This window comes from Taurulus bubalis (assembly GCF_910589615.1).
Source record: "Taurulus bubalis genome assembly, chromosome: 15".
In the NCBI taxonomy this organism is placed as follows: domain Eukaryota; kingdom Metazoa; phylum Chordata; class Actinopteri; order Perciformes; family Cottidae; genus Taurulus; species Taurulus bubalis.
The window spans coordinates 1,493,896-1,511,139 of record NC_136603.1 but is presented as its reverse complement, the minus strand read 5'-3'; the positions used below and the strand labels follow the sequence as shown (position 1 = coordinate 1,511,139).

The window sequence follows — 17,244 nt, the reverse complement described above, 5'->3', positions numbered from 1 at the left end:
AGCAGCTGGAAAAGATGAGACTTAATAGCTGTGTGTATTTAACCATGTGCTGCTGTACGCTGCCTCTATGGGAAGCTGACAGCATGCAGGTGCAAACTAATCAATTACAAGACTTTGTTAAATCTTCACTAAGATGACCCCATAGTGGTTAACGAGCCAGGCAGGATGTGTGTGTGTGTGTGTGTGTGTGTGTGTGTGTGTGTGTGTGTGTGTGTGTGTGTGTGTGTGTGTGTGTGTGTGTGTGTGTGTGTGTGTGTGCAGGAGAGGACACACAGGTTTGCTGAGAGCAGGAATGCGGCAGAACACGCTGACATTCCTAAAAGACTCAGGCTCCGCCCACAAATACCTCCTCTCTCTCTCTGTTTACCGACCTCCACCTCAACATGTCTTTCAGTATCACCACAGAAAAGAATCAATAGAAAGTCCTCTCAACATTGCAAACTATCACAACAAAAAGTTATATTCTTTGTGATTTATCTTTTGAAGATGTTTGAGAATTTAAACTGGTCACAGTGTTTTCCTGGCAGACAATTACAAGTGTTGGTTTAAAAACGTGTTATTAAAATATAGAAGTAAACTGTCAACCAGCTCAGTCCATTTGAAGATGCTTCCTTGATGCAAGATTATTTGTACTCTTTTAAACATGTCAGTATTTAAGTAAATGAATGGTAAAGTTTTCACTGCAATCCCCTTCGGAGCTTTGATGTCTTCAGTCCATGACTTCTAGAATACGACTATTATAAGAAAGCTTTTGTGTTCAACTTGTTTAGTTTGCTTGATTTCGTCTTGTTTGATTTAGCTGATTGCAAAATACATTTGAACCTAAATTAAAGTATTCTGATAATTCAGTGAAGAAGCTATGATGCCATCATGTCCAATATAATGCTGATTCTAAATGAAGACACATGAAGGGAAAGGTGAATGTCTTTCTCTGCTCCGTTCCAACAGTTGACATGTATAGACCCACCTTTCCCTTGCTCTGAAGACAGAACTCAGGAGATTGTGATCAACATCAGTTCAACCAGCTTACAGAGTCATTAGAGCTCAGAGAGGACATTTAAAACACTTACCTGTTTCAAGCTGCTCTCAGTTTCATTGATGATCTCTTATCCCTGTTGTGTGTTCAGGCTGGTAGAGGAGGAGGAAGAGGAGGAGGAGGAGGAGGAGGAGGAGGAGGTGGAGGAGGAGGAGGAATGAAGCTGTGGAATGCTGCCTTTCAGGATGCGCTGCATGAGAAGTGATGTCACTCTGTTCTGGGAGGTAATCAAGTTAATTTCCCCAAGTTCTTCCACTTTTACCTTTCCTTTCACTCCTCCCCAGTTATCTTTAAGGCATCATTTCCATCTCACTTTTAGCGTGAGGTGGGATCAAAACAAACATCTTTCTTTCATTTCTCACATCTTCTCCATCCATTCCTTCATGATAATCCACAAACCCCTCCACAAAGTCTGGTTGTATAGAAGTCTATGCTTCATGTGTTAAAGCTGCATTCTCTCTCCTGGCCACCAGGGGGCGACTCCTCTGGTTGTATAGAAGTCTATGCTTCATGTGTTAAAGCTGCATTCTCTCTCCTGACCACCAGGGGGCGACTCCTCTGGTTGTATAGAAGTCTATGCTTCATGTGTTAAAGCTGCATTCTCTCTCCTGACCACCAGGGGGCGACTCCTCTGGTTGTATAGAAGTCTATGCGTCATGTGTTAAAGCTGCATTCTCTCTCCTGACCACCAGGGGGTGACTCCTCTGGTTGTATAGAAGTCTATATAAATGACTCTACTGCTCTTGATGTATTCCCTCAGTAAACATTGTAAACATGAGTTTATGTCTCAATCTCTAGTTTCAAGTCTTCTTCAATACAGCATGATGTTCATTTAGTAAATTATGGTCATTTAGAGTCAAACAGACCATAAAGCAGGGGACGCTTTAGGGCGGGGCTACAAGGTGATTGACAGGTCGACACCACGGCGTTGTCTGGTTTTTAAAGTTGTCTGTGTTTTCTTCTGACAACTTTAACCCTTTCATAATGTGTTTTCAGTTCATAAAAAGTTTCACATGTTGCTTGCCTAAAACTGTCTTAATCAGCGTTTGCTTGTAGCTCCACCCTCTTGTGTTACTTTTGGTTCCAAAGTAACAAGATGGCCACGGTCAAGATGCTGAATTCGCAGCTTCAACACATCCACAAACCAAAGAGTGACTTCACGGTGAACGTCCTCTCCTTATGTACTTTCTCTGCCTGTAATGTATTTTTCTCCTGCTATTTTCTTTTTAGCCAAAGTAAAACAATTGAATACTTCTTACTTCCTCTGTCTCTCTAAACAGTGATGTCACCGTGACACTGAACCGTGGCTCCTCCCCCTGTGAGTAACAGATGCAGCTCAGAGGAGCGGCGCCCGCTGCCCGGCTCCTCCTCCAAATCTCCAGCATTCCTCTCTGCAGGTTATGTGCTCATGTGCTTGTGTGTGTGCGCGCGTGTGTGTGTGTGTGTGTGTGTGTGTGTGTGCGTGTGTGTGTGTGTGTGAGCAGAAACCAGCTGAGCAGAGTTGTTGATCCTCAGCACACACACACACACACACACACACACACACACACACACACACACACACACACACACACAGAAAGTACAGCAGCAGGTTTCACTGAGCTCGGATGATGTTAGACTAGAAGACCTCACACTCCGGCTCGTTCACTCCGCTCGGCTTCAGCCAATCGGCTTGTAGCTCCGTCACTGTGAGCTGAACACTCAACAAAGTCAGACTGTTCTTGTCCTGCTCCTCAATGGTGGAATGAGCTCCTCATTGACATCAGGACAGCAGGAAGTCTGTACATCTTCCACCGTGAACTAAAAATACATCTTTACTAGACTACACCTTGAATAAAGAAAGTAGCACTTTAGTAGCGCCTACATGTCACTTACTGATAGCACTTGGCTTTCTTGAAGAAATTGTACTTTCTTGATTCCTGTCGTTCTGAGTTTGTACTCATGGTTGAATGCACTTATTGTAAGTCGCTTTGGATAAAAGCGTCAGCTAAATGAAATGCATGTTAGAACTTGTTAGGGTGAGCTTACTTGACCCAGAGTTAAGAGGGGTCAAGTTAAGCAAACGATAGAGCCATGTCTCGATGGATCACAGAACAGGGCCTAGATATACCACTGTAAAGTATGGTGGGATTTGAACAGATCACGAAATCTCAACAAACCGCAGGAAAGGATCGGTCGGGGTCCTGTTAGACCGCAGAACAGAATAGTCAGGGTTCACGTCTAGGATTTGGAGGTCAAGTAAAACTGCAGCACAACTCTAGACTGGATTTGCTCCGATTGGGAAATGAGAAAATGGACAAATGTGACCTTTTCTTTTTAGGACATGTAAAAGGTCACGTTAGACCAGGAATTGAGAAACAATCACGTTAAGCCAGGAAATGGAGAACATGGTCACGTTAGACCAGGGAATAGTGTGAGTCAAACAGACTCACAATGCAATGGCATTATACCGTGATGAGAGAAGATCCACTTGAACAATAGAATGTGATAAGTAGCTTTAGAAAGACAATACGGAACATTATTCTTTCATGAGACAATGCTACCACATGCTATGAGACACATGAAATGACATGCCAATAATGCCAGAAACGCAGAGAAAAGGACACCACCACCAGTTATATCCATGACTTAACGGACATTTTTACAGCTTTAATGAGCTTGAGTTAGCAGTCCTGTGTTGAGGTCAGAGCAGATGTAGGAGGTGAAGGCAGGCCAAAGTCACATTTGTTGCAGGGAGGTAGAGGAGATGCCTTGGTTTGCAGCCAAAGCAACAGTCCTTATTCTAAAAGAATGTCCTGACTGATGCTGAGTTGATGAGTTGCTTTTATGAGGATTAACTGGAAACTACAGGTTACTACTTCCATTTATTGATGGATAGTAAGTAGCAGTGGACTGATTGGGCATCCCTGACCCCCATTCACAGCTATGAATACTGTGCATGCTTACCATTAGTGACCCCAGAGGTTTTGGGTCAGGTGTCAACAAATTTAATCTGGAAAGCTCCACAGCTGTCCAAATGTAGCTGATCAAATATTGAGGGAATTTGTTTGAGATGTGAGTTGATTTGTATGTTTTACTATTAAATAGCTGCTTATGTAATAGGTACAGTTCATTTACACAAGTACAAATTACTAGCTACTGAATAAATATTGAAAATACTCACACGGTTGAGTCAAGGGAGCCTTGTGACCTATGTGGTGTTGGAGCGCCACCTTGTGGGTGCTGAGTAGATGCACAGTTGAGCACGTATTCTTTACATCTGTCTGCACTTCATCCTCTGGAGATTAAAATGTGCTACGACAGAAACGCCTCCGGCTGTTTGGAGCGCTTCCTTTTTTACTGTGATCTTTGCCTCTTGAATCACAAACTTTCAGAAAAATGTTAATTTTTTTAGGTTGTTACTTTTCAGAATATTTTTCTCCACATGAACATGCTGGATCTTTATTCAAGTATTTGGAATAAGAGTTTGCATTTTTTAGTTCCTGTGTTTTAAAGGCCTGTCTATGGACAGAGATCACAAACCAGCATGGGCAGTAAATACTTGGTATGTGGCGTTGGTTCATGCTTCATACTCGTGCCCATACACATAACAGGATATAAGTAAATAGAATATAAAGAGTGTATTTGATGTTATACGTTTTGTAACTTCTTGGATAGAAAACCACTATAAAAGAGTTCCTGTAACTCTCCTGATTCAATACAGTTTGGGCTGCTGAACTCAATTCAAAGGAGACAGAAAGAGCACAATTTATAAGTATTTGTCAAGTGTGCAGAATGATGAACTCAGCAGCACGTCATCTAGTCACAGAACACTTGATATCAATATAATGCTTCGTCAGACTGCTGAACACATCAAATAAAGTGAAATGTGTTCCATTAAACTTATTTCATAAACTTCCCTCAGTGAAAAACTTGACATCACATTATCCAAGAAAGGCCTGCAGACTCTTAAAGTTACCCCGTCTCCAGTTGGTGGTCCAGCCGATCCCGGGCCCCCTGTGTCTTGTCGGCCGCCCGGTCGACTCCTGCAGCCGGTTTTCCGTCGACAACCCGGCAGACCCCAGTCCCGGCTGCCGCCTATGTCTCGGCTTCCGCTTCAGAGCCGCACCCAACTCCAGGTCCCCCGCCGGCACCGCGACCTGTTCCTGAGCCCAGTTCCCCTGATCCCTGTCCAGTTCCGAGTCTGGTTCCTTGTCTAGATCTGAGTCCTGTTCCAAGTCCTGTTCCCATCGAATTCCTCGTAGGGGACACAGCCCCCGGAATCCCCAGAGCCCAGCAGTCTTCTGAGTCCCTGTCTCGCTCTCCGGAACCCCAGCAGCTCTGTTTCCCGGAGGCGGCACCAACCCCTGGCTGAGCCCCGGCTTCCTGGCCCCAGGAGGGCGCCGGTCCGCCTGTTAGCTGTTTTCCGGCCCGCCCCCTGGACTGTTTCTGCTATGCCCCAGGTCCCTCTTCCAGCTCCCCTCCACCCGCCCTTGGGGGCTACATTTTTTTCTTCTTTTAGTCGTCTGGGATCCGCCCCTTGTCCTGCCTCATCTACCACCACCCATTTTCCTTCTCAGCCAGCCATCTACTGCTCTTCACCTCACTCCTCTTCTATCAGTAAGAATACAGAGACACAAACACATCCAGCACTCAGGTGGTTTAGAGTCCATCTCCCCTCAGATTGGACCAATCAGAGCAGAGCTGGATAATACTGTCAGATACAGCATGTGAAAAAGCAAGCTTCTATGGAAAGGGCCAAAATATACAAAATTTAATTATAAATATTATAAAAGCATAATCCATCCATCCATCCATTATCAGCCACTTATCCGGGGTCGGGTCGCGGTGGCAGCAGGTCCAGCAGACCGACCCAGGCTTCCCTCTCACCCGCAACACTTTCCAGCTCATTCTGGGGGATCCCGAGGCGTTCCAAGACCAGCCGGGAGATATAATCCCTCCAGCGTGTCCTGGGTCTTCCCCGGGGTCTCCTACCAGTTGGACGTGCCTGGAAAACCTCTAATGGGAGGCGTCCAGGAGGCATCCTGACTAGATGCTGAACCACCTCAGCTGACTCCTTTCGACACGAAGGAGCAGCGACTCGACTCCAAGCTCCTCCTGATGTCCGAGCTCCTTACCCTATCTCTAAGGGTGAGCCCGGCCACCCTGCGGAGGAAGCTCATTTCGGCCGCTTGTATCCGAGACCTCGTTCTTTCGGTCACGACCCAGAGTTCGTGACCATAGGTGAGGGTTGGAACATAGACCGACCAGTAAATGGAGAGCTTCGCCTTCCGGCTCAGCTCCTCTTCACCAGGACGGACCGGTACAGCGCCTGTTTTACTGCTGCAGCCGCACCAATCTGCCTGTCGATCTCCCGCTCCACCTTACCCTCACTCGTGAACAAGACCCTGAGATACTTGAACTCCTTCGCTTGGGGTAGGCAGTTTGTCCCACCTGGAGGGATCCACCGGTTTCCGGCAGAGCACCATGGCCTCAGATTTGGAGGCGCTGACTCTCATCCCTGCCGCTTCACACTCGGCTGCAAAACGCCCCAGTGAATGCTTGAGGTCACAGTCCGAGGAGGCAAAAAGGACCACATCATCCGCGAACAGCAGAGAGGCGATCCCGAGACTCCCGAACCGGATCCTCTCCGCCCCCTGGCTGCGCCTAGATATCCTGTCCATGAAGGTCAGGAACAGGACCGGTGATAAAGGGCAGCCCTGGCGGAGGCCAACACCCACCGGGAACGTGTCTGACTTACTACCGAGGATACGAACACAGCTCCTACTGCAGGCGTACAAAGACCGGATAGCCCGTGCCAACGGGTCCGGCACCCCATACTCCCGCAGCACCCCCCACAAGAAACCCAGAGGGACCCGGTCGAAGGCCTTCTCCAAGTCTACAAAGCACATGTAGACTGGTTGGGCGAACTCCCAGGACCCCTCCAGTAGTCTTGCGAGGGTAAAGAGCTGGTCCACTGTTCCACGACCGGGACGGAATCCGCACTGCTCGTCTTGAATCTGCGGTTCGACAAGCGGTCGGAGCCTCCTTTCCAGCACCCTGGCATAAGCTTTTCCCGGGAGGCTGAGCAGTGTGATGCCACGATAGTTTGAGCACACTCTCCGGTCCCCCTTCTTGAAGATGGGAACCACCACCCCGGTCTGCCAGTCCATGGGCACTGTTCCCGACCCCCATGCGACACTGCAAAGGCGTGTCAACCAAGACAGCCCAACAGTGTCCCAAAAAAAATAATATAATATATTAAAGAACTCCGTACAAAGGTGAAGCATGAATCTATGGTCAACATGTGGTTAAACGTTGCACTATATTCTGATGAAAACCTGCTGGCTTATGGCAAGGCAACATGTCTGTCATTGTCTGTACAGTGGTGGTCAGCTGATGTCAGCTTGACATCACATGGACTGCTGAGTGGCACCAGTTGCTCATCATTGTTGGCAGTTGGATGGAAAAAAGAAGAAAAACACCTTCTTATTAAACACAGCAGCACCATGTTGTACTTTACTCATTAGAATAGACAGTTGATCTTTCTGTTGCGTTTATCATTAAACTAGTTTTCTGCAGGACTACTCCTCACCCTGAAGGGCTTTCACAGCAAACAGAGATCTACATGATGAACTTGAATCATCCTTAGATGAAGAAATGAATAATAATAATGGCCGTTCAGCGGTTTGAAACAGTATCAGCTCCTCTGAACACGACTCTTTGTCCTCTACCTGCATGGGGTTGGAGGGTGGAGTCAGCTGGTCCGCTCACCTGGACTGACTCTGGGATCTTTCTGTCTCCTGACTTTCACCTTTTGGGCTTTTAGCTTTATTTATTTAACAAACCCAGACCACATGAGGGGTCTCCCCATGCGGTCCAACCTTGAGCCAGGTTGTGACTGACAGAGTGATATATTTTAAATGTATTTAATATTTTACCATCCATACAGACATTTGCTAATACTGTCTGCACACTTCAGTCCTCTGAATATTTGTGCTTTCATTGGTGGCATTAACTTACATTGAAGCTCATATGATGGACTAATTCCAGCCTGCGTTCCTGTTTGGTGGTGCGGACACGTGATCCAAACCCACTACGGACGACCACCATGTTATGAGCTAAGAGGGTTTTGTCTTTTCACATATTCCTGTGAGATCAGGCTCTTTCTTTCTGTCCTGTTTCACCACCGTGTTTCTCTAAAGACTGTCTGCTCTGCCAACATCAATGAAAAGACCTGAAGTCAACCGGTTCCTCCCTGAGCTCTGGCAATGCCCCGTGGATGTTTGATCACATTCATCTTCCACGCAAGGAAGTTACCCTTCATTTTGGGGTGCTGATCATGAATACATTAATATTATTAGAGCGATCACAAACTGCAGACAGGAACGTACTGAACCCTAAAAAGTCAAGTTTTAACCTAATATTGAATGATGGACATTGTGTAAAGATCTTTGACCCCACAATGCAATTCATACAAGGACACACACTCACCAACCTGCTGTCAGTTCATCAAAGTTCAAGTTGAATCATCACTTGAAGAATAAAAATACATTGTTTAAAATAGTATGTGTGACTTAGAGGGAAACTGATGGAATTGGATGCAAACAAACCCCAGTAGTTAGTGAATGTGGCCCCTGGAGTACAGCAATAGAAGCCCTGCATCCTGCATCAAGATGAGCTATAATGATAAGAACTATAATGAGGGTGGGCTGTGGGGACCATAGTGTCCAGCTGGTGGATCCCAAACACATCTTTTTAGGAGAGATATTCTGTAATATCAGCTCCTCTGATGAGAACATATTTCCTGTTCTGTTGGTTGTTTAATGCTCAGAAATGTGGACTTTGAGAACTGTTTTAGTGAGTCCTATACAGGCCGTTCCACATATCAACATTTAGAAAACATTCATAGAGCTGCAACTCATGAACTGGCCAACACTCAACCTAGTGTTGAAGAACTGCTTTGTTTGTTCATGGATGCTTCGTATTATAATGTTGTAACTGAATAGAGGTGGATCCTACTTCTGGGATGACGTGGAAGTTAAACAGGCGTGTTATTGAAGTAGTTCATGTTTTAACATTCAGACCCTTAAGCATGGCTGTGAAAGGTATTTAAACAGACCTTCAGTATGAGATGCAACGAGGGAGAAGACACTTGTGGTGAGTCCTCTTTGTCTCTTGGTGGAGGTTTTAGAGAACAGAAATAACTCTGATCTGATCTGTGGGTTAGAAAACTGGTAACAACTGAAGTGTCTTGTTGTAATGGGGTTGAACGGTGTGGCATTTCCAGGTGATATTCCAGTTGTAGAGTTCTGAGAGTCAGTGAATCCTGAGCCATGCGTCCTGTTGTGGTGACTGCCGTCCTTCTTCTGGTGGTGCTGATGTCCATGTCAGCCTCTGCAGCATGTAAGAACCAAACTGTCACTAAATCACTTTCTACACAGACACCAGGAACACTAAACTAACAGCACTTCTTTTTTCTGTGAAACAGGGAATCCTGGAGAAATGTGTCGGACCAAATATCCGGCCAATTATTGTAGAAAGGATCTCGGTCCAGGCTGGTTCCAGTTCGGACCAAACCGCTGTGTGAAGGCGATCCTTACACCACATTTGTTTTATGAAGATGCGAGGGTAATAAAAACAAACACACACCAGACTACAGACAGTACATTTGACCTCTTCCTGTTCACACAGTCTCATCACTTCATTAGAAGAAGTGAGGAAAAAGGAGGAAGCTGTATTTATGGAAAGGAGAAGTCCATTTACTCTCAAGTGTAATCAAAGTGTTTTAATAAAGCAGGTTCAGCTATGGAGGGCCATTTACCCAGAGCAAAAATTGGCAAATGAATTCTAATAATTTTGGTGATCTTATTGGTAATTTCTCACATTAAAAACTTGAATTCAAACATTTAAATTCAAATGTAAAGCTGCAATAGAAAATTAAATTTGGAGAAGATTTGAAGACAAAATTAATCATAAAGCATTGTCATATTCATAATTTTATTTTATGTGGGTCCTTGTGTAGCTTCATGCTGCTCACTGGCGTTATTGAAGGAGGGTGTGTCTTATTGAAGGTAGGCGTGTCTTATTGAAGGTAGGCGTGTCTTATTGAAGGAGGGTGTGTCTTATTGAAGGTAGACGTGTCTTATTGAAGGAGGGTGTGTCTTATTGAAGGTAGGCGTGTCTTATTGAAGGTAGACGTGTCTTATTGAAGGTAGACGTGTCTTCTTGAATGTAGGCGTGTCTTATTGAAGGTAGACGTGTCTTATTGAAGGTAGACGTGTCTTATTGAAGGTGGACGTGTCTTATTGAAGGTGGACGTGTCTTCTTGAAGGTAGGCGTGTCTTATTGAAGGTAGACGTGTCTTCTTGAACGTAGGCGTGTCTTATTGAAGGTAGACGGGTCTTCTTGAACGTAGGCGTGTCTTATTGAAGGTAGACGTGTCTTCTTGAACGTAGGCGTGTCTTATTGAAGGTAGACGTGTCTTCTTGAAGGTGGACGTGTCTTATTGAAGGTGGACGTGTCTTATTGAAGGTAGACGTGTCTTCTTGAAGGTAGGCGTGTCTTATTGAAGGTAGACGTGTCTTCTTGAACGTAGGCGTGTCTTATTGAAGGTAGACGGGTCTTCTTGAACGTAGGCGTGTCTTATTGAAGGTAGACGTGTCTTCTTGAACGTAGGCGTGTCTTATTGAAGGTAGACGTGTCTTCTTGAACGTAGGCGTGTCTTATTGAAGGTAGACGTGTCTTCTTGAACGTAGGCGTGTCTTATTGAAGGTAGGCGTGTCTTATTGAAGGTGGACGTGTCTTATTGAAGGTGGACGTGTCTTATTGAAGGTAGGCGTGTCTTATTGAAGGTAGGCGTGTCTTATTGAAGGTGGACGTGTCTTATTGAAGGTAGACGTGTCTTATTGAAGGTGGACGTGTCTTATTGAAGGTAGACGTGTCTTATTGAAGGTGGACGTGTCTTATTGAAGGTAGACGTGTCTTATTGAAGGTAGGCGTGTCTTATTGAAGGTGGACGTGTCTTATTGAAGGTAGACGTGTCTTCTTGAACGTAGGCGTGTCTTATTGAAGGTGGACGTGTCTTATTGAAGGTGGACGTGTCTTATTGAAGGTGGACGTGTCTTATTGAAGGTAGACGTGTCTTATTGAAGGTAGGCGTGTCTTATTGAAGGTGGACGTGTCTTATTGAAGGTAGGCGTGTCTTATTGAAGGTGGACGTGTCTTATTGAAGGTAGACGTGTCTTCTTGAACGTAGGCGTGTCTTATTGAAGGTGGACGTGTCTTCTTGAACGTAGACATGTCTTTCTATTATGTTAGTGATAGAGGGTGACATTTTTTTAATGGGTTTTAACATTGAAGGAGACTTTTCCTTCACAGGACAAGACTCACATGTCCCAGGAACATGTGGACCAAAGAACAAGTTTATTTCTCCCTTATTTATATTTTGAATAATGTTTTATTGATGATTCCCTAATTTTTCACCCGATTCTGAGTCTTTTTTTAGGATCCCCTATGATACCTGTTTATTGTTTTATGAGAAGCTATATAGGGTTAAATACAAGAAGAGTACTTTAACTTCCCTTGTATTGTTGTATTATAATATATTTTGATGAGAAGTATATTTTATCGGGTAAAGTATATCCGACGTTAGTGATGGTGTTACTGTTTGTAACGTAGTGTTCTAGGGTTCAGGGTGTATTCTCCTCAGAGCAGAAGGGAACTGAACAGCCTTCATGACTTCAGGTCAGGAGAAGAAAGTTCAAATCAGGGAATTAGGATGAAGAATAATCCTCATTATCTCTTTTGATTACAGAAACACTGTCGGACCTTCACAAATGGAGAGCTGGTATCAATCCACAGCTTTAAAGAACTGGAACAACTGGAATGTGCCATGTACAGGGCTACAACTGGAAAAGCTCATTACTGGATCGGACTGTATTGGGTAAGAAGTGAAATGTTTCTGTTCAGTTTGTGCCTCTAATGTGTTTACAATGAAATCACAGAGGTAAACACGTGTTATTGAATGATGTTACTAAGATTGTCCTCTTCTATGCTGTGCTCTGCTGGGGGGGGGGGGGGGGGGGGGGGCATTACTGCGGATGATACAAACAGGATCAATAAGATGATCAGAAAGACTCAGTGATTGGCCTTCCCCCGACTCACTAGAGGTCACTTTGGAAAAGGGATCAAGGGCCAAGTTAAAAATTATTGTTTCTCTTTAGTTGTGGTTTTTAGATTTATATTTTGCATCTTTCTGATGTCGGTCATGTATCTTGTTCCATATGGCATTTTCTGGTGTTTGTTCTTTGTAATGTGTCTCTTGTCTGCTGTGCACTGTGCACCTTGTCTGTTGTTGTCTGTGTGTCTGTTTGACTGTTTAACTTTGGTGACAAAAGAGTTCCCCCACTGTGGATTAATACAAGTGTTCTATCTATCTATCTACTCTCACTAATCGTCCATCAAATACATTCACCAAAAGGCCTCAGAAGCACATAGAAACATCCTACTGAGCTGAATACTACTTAGTGTGTACTTCTACCTCAGAGTACCATGTTGTAGTACTGCATTAACCTGCTGACACATGTTGATGTTATGTTGCAGATTCAGATTTGACTCAAACAATGCAATAATTCAATTTGATGCATAATAACTATATAAATAGTTGTCTGCAGTGTTATAGATATCTCTCACTGCACTGTTGTATTATTATGATGTTTCATCCATTTTATAATAACTAATATACTAGCTTACAACAGTGATAACCAAAACCCGTCACCCAGAATACCTCTGAGATGTAGTAAAAAGAACAATATTTAGTTGGAATGCTTCAGCATTGAAGCATTCCAACTATTGTTATTCTCTTCTTTATTAAACTTATTCAACTTCCGCTTCTTCTGTACATATTTTGAACCTCTTAAACGTCTTCATATATTCAGCTACAGAAACCGTTCAACTATTAAAATATTCAGCTACTTAAGGACACTCCGGCTAAATATCTTCATATTCTTAACTATTCCAATTTTAGAATTATTAAGCTTTTTATGAAAATGAAAATGAATGGGATCGGATGGAGAATATCCTGAAATCATCTTCAACTTTCAAAGCTTACACATTCTGCATACGTTCAGCTAAAGACAACATTTAAATTTAAACTTAAAATGTCGACAAAACCTTCAGCTATTATTCTATCATTTCAGATTTTTTATATCTTTTATACTTTTTGATCTGTCAGCGTTTTCGTTTTATGCTTTTTTCCGACCTTTTCTGGCTTTAACATGGGTGTGTATTGCGCAGCTCAGAGTGGTGATGTCACAGCTTGAGTCCTGAGAGATTTCCAGATTTCGTAAAAAAGGTATTTGCTTTTTGCCAACGTCAAAAATCTTGCCTTACTTCGTAACATTGGGTCGATTTGAATCCAACAGATTCCGACGTGTTTAAATCTGACTATATGTGAGAGGAAGTCAACCTCCTCTTCCATTCCCTCCCATGTTAAATATCATTTAAAAAATGTCTCCCACAGACAATCGTACCTGATTTTGAAATCGCTCTTAGAGACACATGTTTTACATTAAAGACCCACCAGTCACAGAATCTGTTCATCAAGTCGTCCTTACTCTCAATATCTGCTATCGAAGCAAAAGGAGCTTTTAGAGACTCAGTTTTTAGATAGTTTGATAGGTGTTCACCAGCATTAACTCCTTGTTAATCTCTACAGAACCGTAGTCCCTTTGAAGTCATCACTATGGCAACCTTCACGTCACACACAGGTGTTTTCATTAGTGCAGTTTGATAGACACAGAGAGACAGAGAGACAGAGAGAGGGAAGACACACCCACACACACATGAACTCTCTACCTCTCTCTCTCTACCTCTCTCTACACATCTCTCTCACTCTCTCTCTCTCTCTATACCCCTCTCTCTACCTCTCTCTCTCCCTCTAATTTTTTTTCTTTCTTTCTTTCTCTCTCTTCAGTTTCACTCTTTCCCGCTCTCTTTCTCTACCTCTCTCGTTCAACTTATATATCTTATTCTATTTCTTCTGTACATATTTTTAATCTCTTCTCCTCCTTCATATATTCAGCTACAGAAACCGTTCAGCTATTAAAACGTTCAGCTCCTTAAGGACACGATGGCAATGACCTTTTCATATTTCTGACTTTTCCAATGTTTTAATTATTAAGCTTTTTATGAAAATTAAAATGAATGGGATCAATTCTTCAAATCCTCTTCAACTTCAAAAGCTTACAGGTTCTTCATACGTTCAGCTAGAGACACCTTTTAAACGTTCAAATGTTGACAAAACCTTCAGCTACTATTATATAATTTAATATGTTTATATTCAGCTATATTCAGCTATCTTTTCAAATATTTTAGCTTTAAGCTTCAGCTTTTAGCATTCCAATGCATTTTCAGCAGGAAACGCAATTTCTAGTTATGTCTGAGATCTAGTGGAGTAGAAAAGTACAAATCACATGGCATGAAATACAAAGAAAACATAATGTAATACTGTATTAGCAGCAGGCTTGTGCTGGTCTTGTGCGGTCTTGTGCGGTCTTGTGCGGTCTGTGAAAAACACAGACCGCATGAATGTTAGTGCAGTCGTCATGCTCAGGTCATCATTCTTTGTTTGTTTCTTTTCAGAATGGCAACAGCTATGCTTGGGATGATGGGTCTAAATTTGACTACTCCAATTGGGCTCGGGGTCAACCCGACAGTCATTGGCTTAAACCAGAGGGTTGCATTGAGATGAACTACGGGGGTAAGTAAACTAAAGACTCAGGAGGAGAGGTTATAACTTCATAGAGATGAACGTAGACTTCTGAACCTCAAGAAAAGACACTTTCATGACCCCTGGTGGATGATTATTAACCATCCACCATAAGCCCCGTTAAGCCCCAAGGCATTTTTTAGGATTTAGCTCGAAATAGCATACCCAAACTAAAAAGGGTGTATCTCTGCAACCACAAGGGCTATTTAAATAATTCGGGTGTTATAATAAAGGCAACCCTTGTGAGCTTTTGGTCAGATGTGTAAATATTAGTATATTTGTTGCTGGCTAAGAGTATAAAAGACGCGTTGTATCTGAACCCTGAACCCAGAGATCATTGATTATTACATTTTGATGGAGCGCTTCTTTTTCAACCGGTGCAGCTTTTCCAGCCTTCAGGGCACTCGTTCAGCGGTCCAAGAAACACACCACCAACTACATGCATGTAAATCATCTCACGTGACGCTACTCAGATAACCAAATATGTATTCTGATCAACTTCCTACTCAAGTGAGATTCACACACACAGGAGAGTCTGAGAATAATACGTGAGTCAGAGAAGTTATTTCACATGTCGTTCTCGTAAAAGAGGAAAGTGGTCAGAGACCAGAGTCTTGAACCAAGAATGGACTCTTCTGTCTTCATTCTTCCAATGGACAGTTCAAAACCAGAATGTCTCATATGTTCAGAGACCGAGATGATTATTAAAAGCAGCAATGTGAAGCTCCACTACGAGACAAAGCACAGAACCTTTGATCAAACGTACCCACTCACATCTGAGATGAAGTACAGGAAATAAACCTGAGAGCTCAATATGATCAGAATGCTAACATTCATTTACTGTCCAATAATGATGTAAACAGAGAGGACTAGAGCTGAAACAAGTGGTTTAATAACCACAGATGAAGTCCCTTTTTAGATTATGAGATCAATATAACAAGTTTTCAGTGAATTCAGGCAATTCAGCGGAATTCAGTACTTTATGTACTTTATTTTAAGAGTCACGTTTTTCAAAATCATTCTGTTCTTTCACTCTTTCTTTCATTCATAAATACATCCCATATTTTACTTGAAACGAGATAACTTTTATTTTATGATTCATCTAATTCAATTTGAAAACTAACTATCAATATTGTTGAGATATTATTTAATTGAACTTCATTTGATTTGACAGTCAGTTGTTGACTTCATACAGACGTTAACACAACTGTTTCACACAATACATGAATATATTCAGAGTCCTGGGTTTCCTCAACATGAAGAGAGGGTTTAAGTGAAGGACGAGGCATATCAGGAGCATACATTATTATAGTATAATGCAGTAAGTACACACATTCATAGCAAGTTCACACTGTGTAAAGACAACATGACAATAAGACACTTCAGTACCACAAACCCTGAAATCTCATTAATCACATGACTGTCCTGTTTTCTGTTTTACAGGCTGGGGACTCTGGAACGATGAGCACTGTTATAGGAGGAGGCCCTTTGTGTGTCAAGCGAAACTCTAGTAGTTCAGAGTGAGACTCTAGTAGTTCAGAGTGAGACTCTAGTAGTTCAGAGTGAGACTCTAGTAGTTCAGAGTGAGACTCTAGTAGTTCAGAGTGAACATGAAGAGCTGCTGTTGGACTCGTCTTCATCAACTGTAACCACTGCAAGCTTTCACATTTACTGCAATAAATATGAGATTTTGTGATGTATACAGGAGCCCTGTGTCTGTGCATCTTTTTAGATTGCTTCATGTTAATAACCTCATTTTGGTAGTTTCAGGTTATTTTAATTGTTCAAGTTCTATTTTTGGAAACCGATGGGATAATCTGACTTGAAATGATGGTTTGAGATATTTCATACTGTACAGTTTTATCTCTAAAAATATTCATATGAAACCATCTCAAAAGGAAATGTTGGGATTGAAGTGGTCACAACTCATAGACATGAAAAAGCTAAATTCTCCCCATCATTTTAAGATTGTAAAGACTTGATTATGTAATCTCTTTGGCACTCTGCACACTGTCAGTCTGTGAGGGAAACGATTCATTATGTAGAAAACACACCAATTTCAACCTAGGGTTTCTGAATCATTTCTGAATGTTCTGCATGAATGAGACCTAAAATGTCATCAGAACAACATCACGTCTTAAAACTAGATGGAGAGGAAACAAATATATATTTTTAAAGTAATTTGTATTCATTGAATTATTTATTTATTTAACACGTCTTGGTTGGGAACAGAATGTGGACCTATCAGTTCATTTGAAGAGATAATTGGATTCAGGTGTTTCATGACATGGATGACAAGCAGGTGTGAGTTGAAAAGGTCCTCTTCCTCTGACAGAATATAACCCTGGTCTTCCATATCAAAGTCTGGTCTTCTCCACTTGTGGAAGTGTCTCATGCCTCGGAGCATTTTGTGGAGATCACACGAAAAGCTGTTGATGGTCACCAGTACTGAAAAGGC

The 17,244-nt window shown here is 42.7% G+C and overlaps 1 protein-coding gene across 1 annotated transcript; it reads left to right on the top strand.

Annotated features, from left to right (window-relative positions):
- Positions 1–9,137: 9,137 nt before the first annotated feature.
- LOC306747736 (C-type isolectin Sp-CL4-like) lies at positions 9,138–16,493 on the top strand. Its single transcript, XM_079230823.1, has 6 exons — positions 9,138–9,175; positions 9,306–9,421; positions 9,507–9,646; positions 11,832–11,960; positions 14,660–14,777; positions 16,230–16,493. The coding sequence occupies exons 2-6, from the start codon at positions 9,352–9,354 to the stop codon at positions 16,295–16,297; spliced, it is 525 nt and encodes a 174-aa protein (XP_079086949.1). The 5' UTR covers positions 9,138–9,175; positions 9,306–9,351; the 3' UTR covers positions 16,298–16,493.
- Positions 16,494–17,244: the final 751 nt, after the last annotated feature.

What these genes read in the sequence shown, in the direction of transcription:
- LOC306747736 (XM_079230823.1), top strand. Translation starts at nt 9,352, where the DNA reads ATGCGTCCTGTTGTGGTGACTGCCGTCCTTCTTCTGGTGGTGCTGATG. An exon ending in TGTTTTATGAAGATGCGAGG is followed by an intron (nt 9,647 to 11,831) that starts GTAATAAAAACA and finishes TTTTGATTACAG; the next exon opens with AAACACTGTCGGACCTTCAC. An exon ending in ACTGGATCGGACTGTATTGG is followed by an intron (nt 11,961 to 14,659) that starts GTAAGAAGTGAA and finishes GTTTCTTTTCAG; the next exon opens with AATGGCAACAGCTATGCTTG.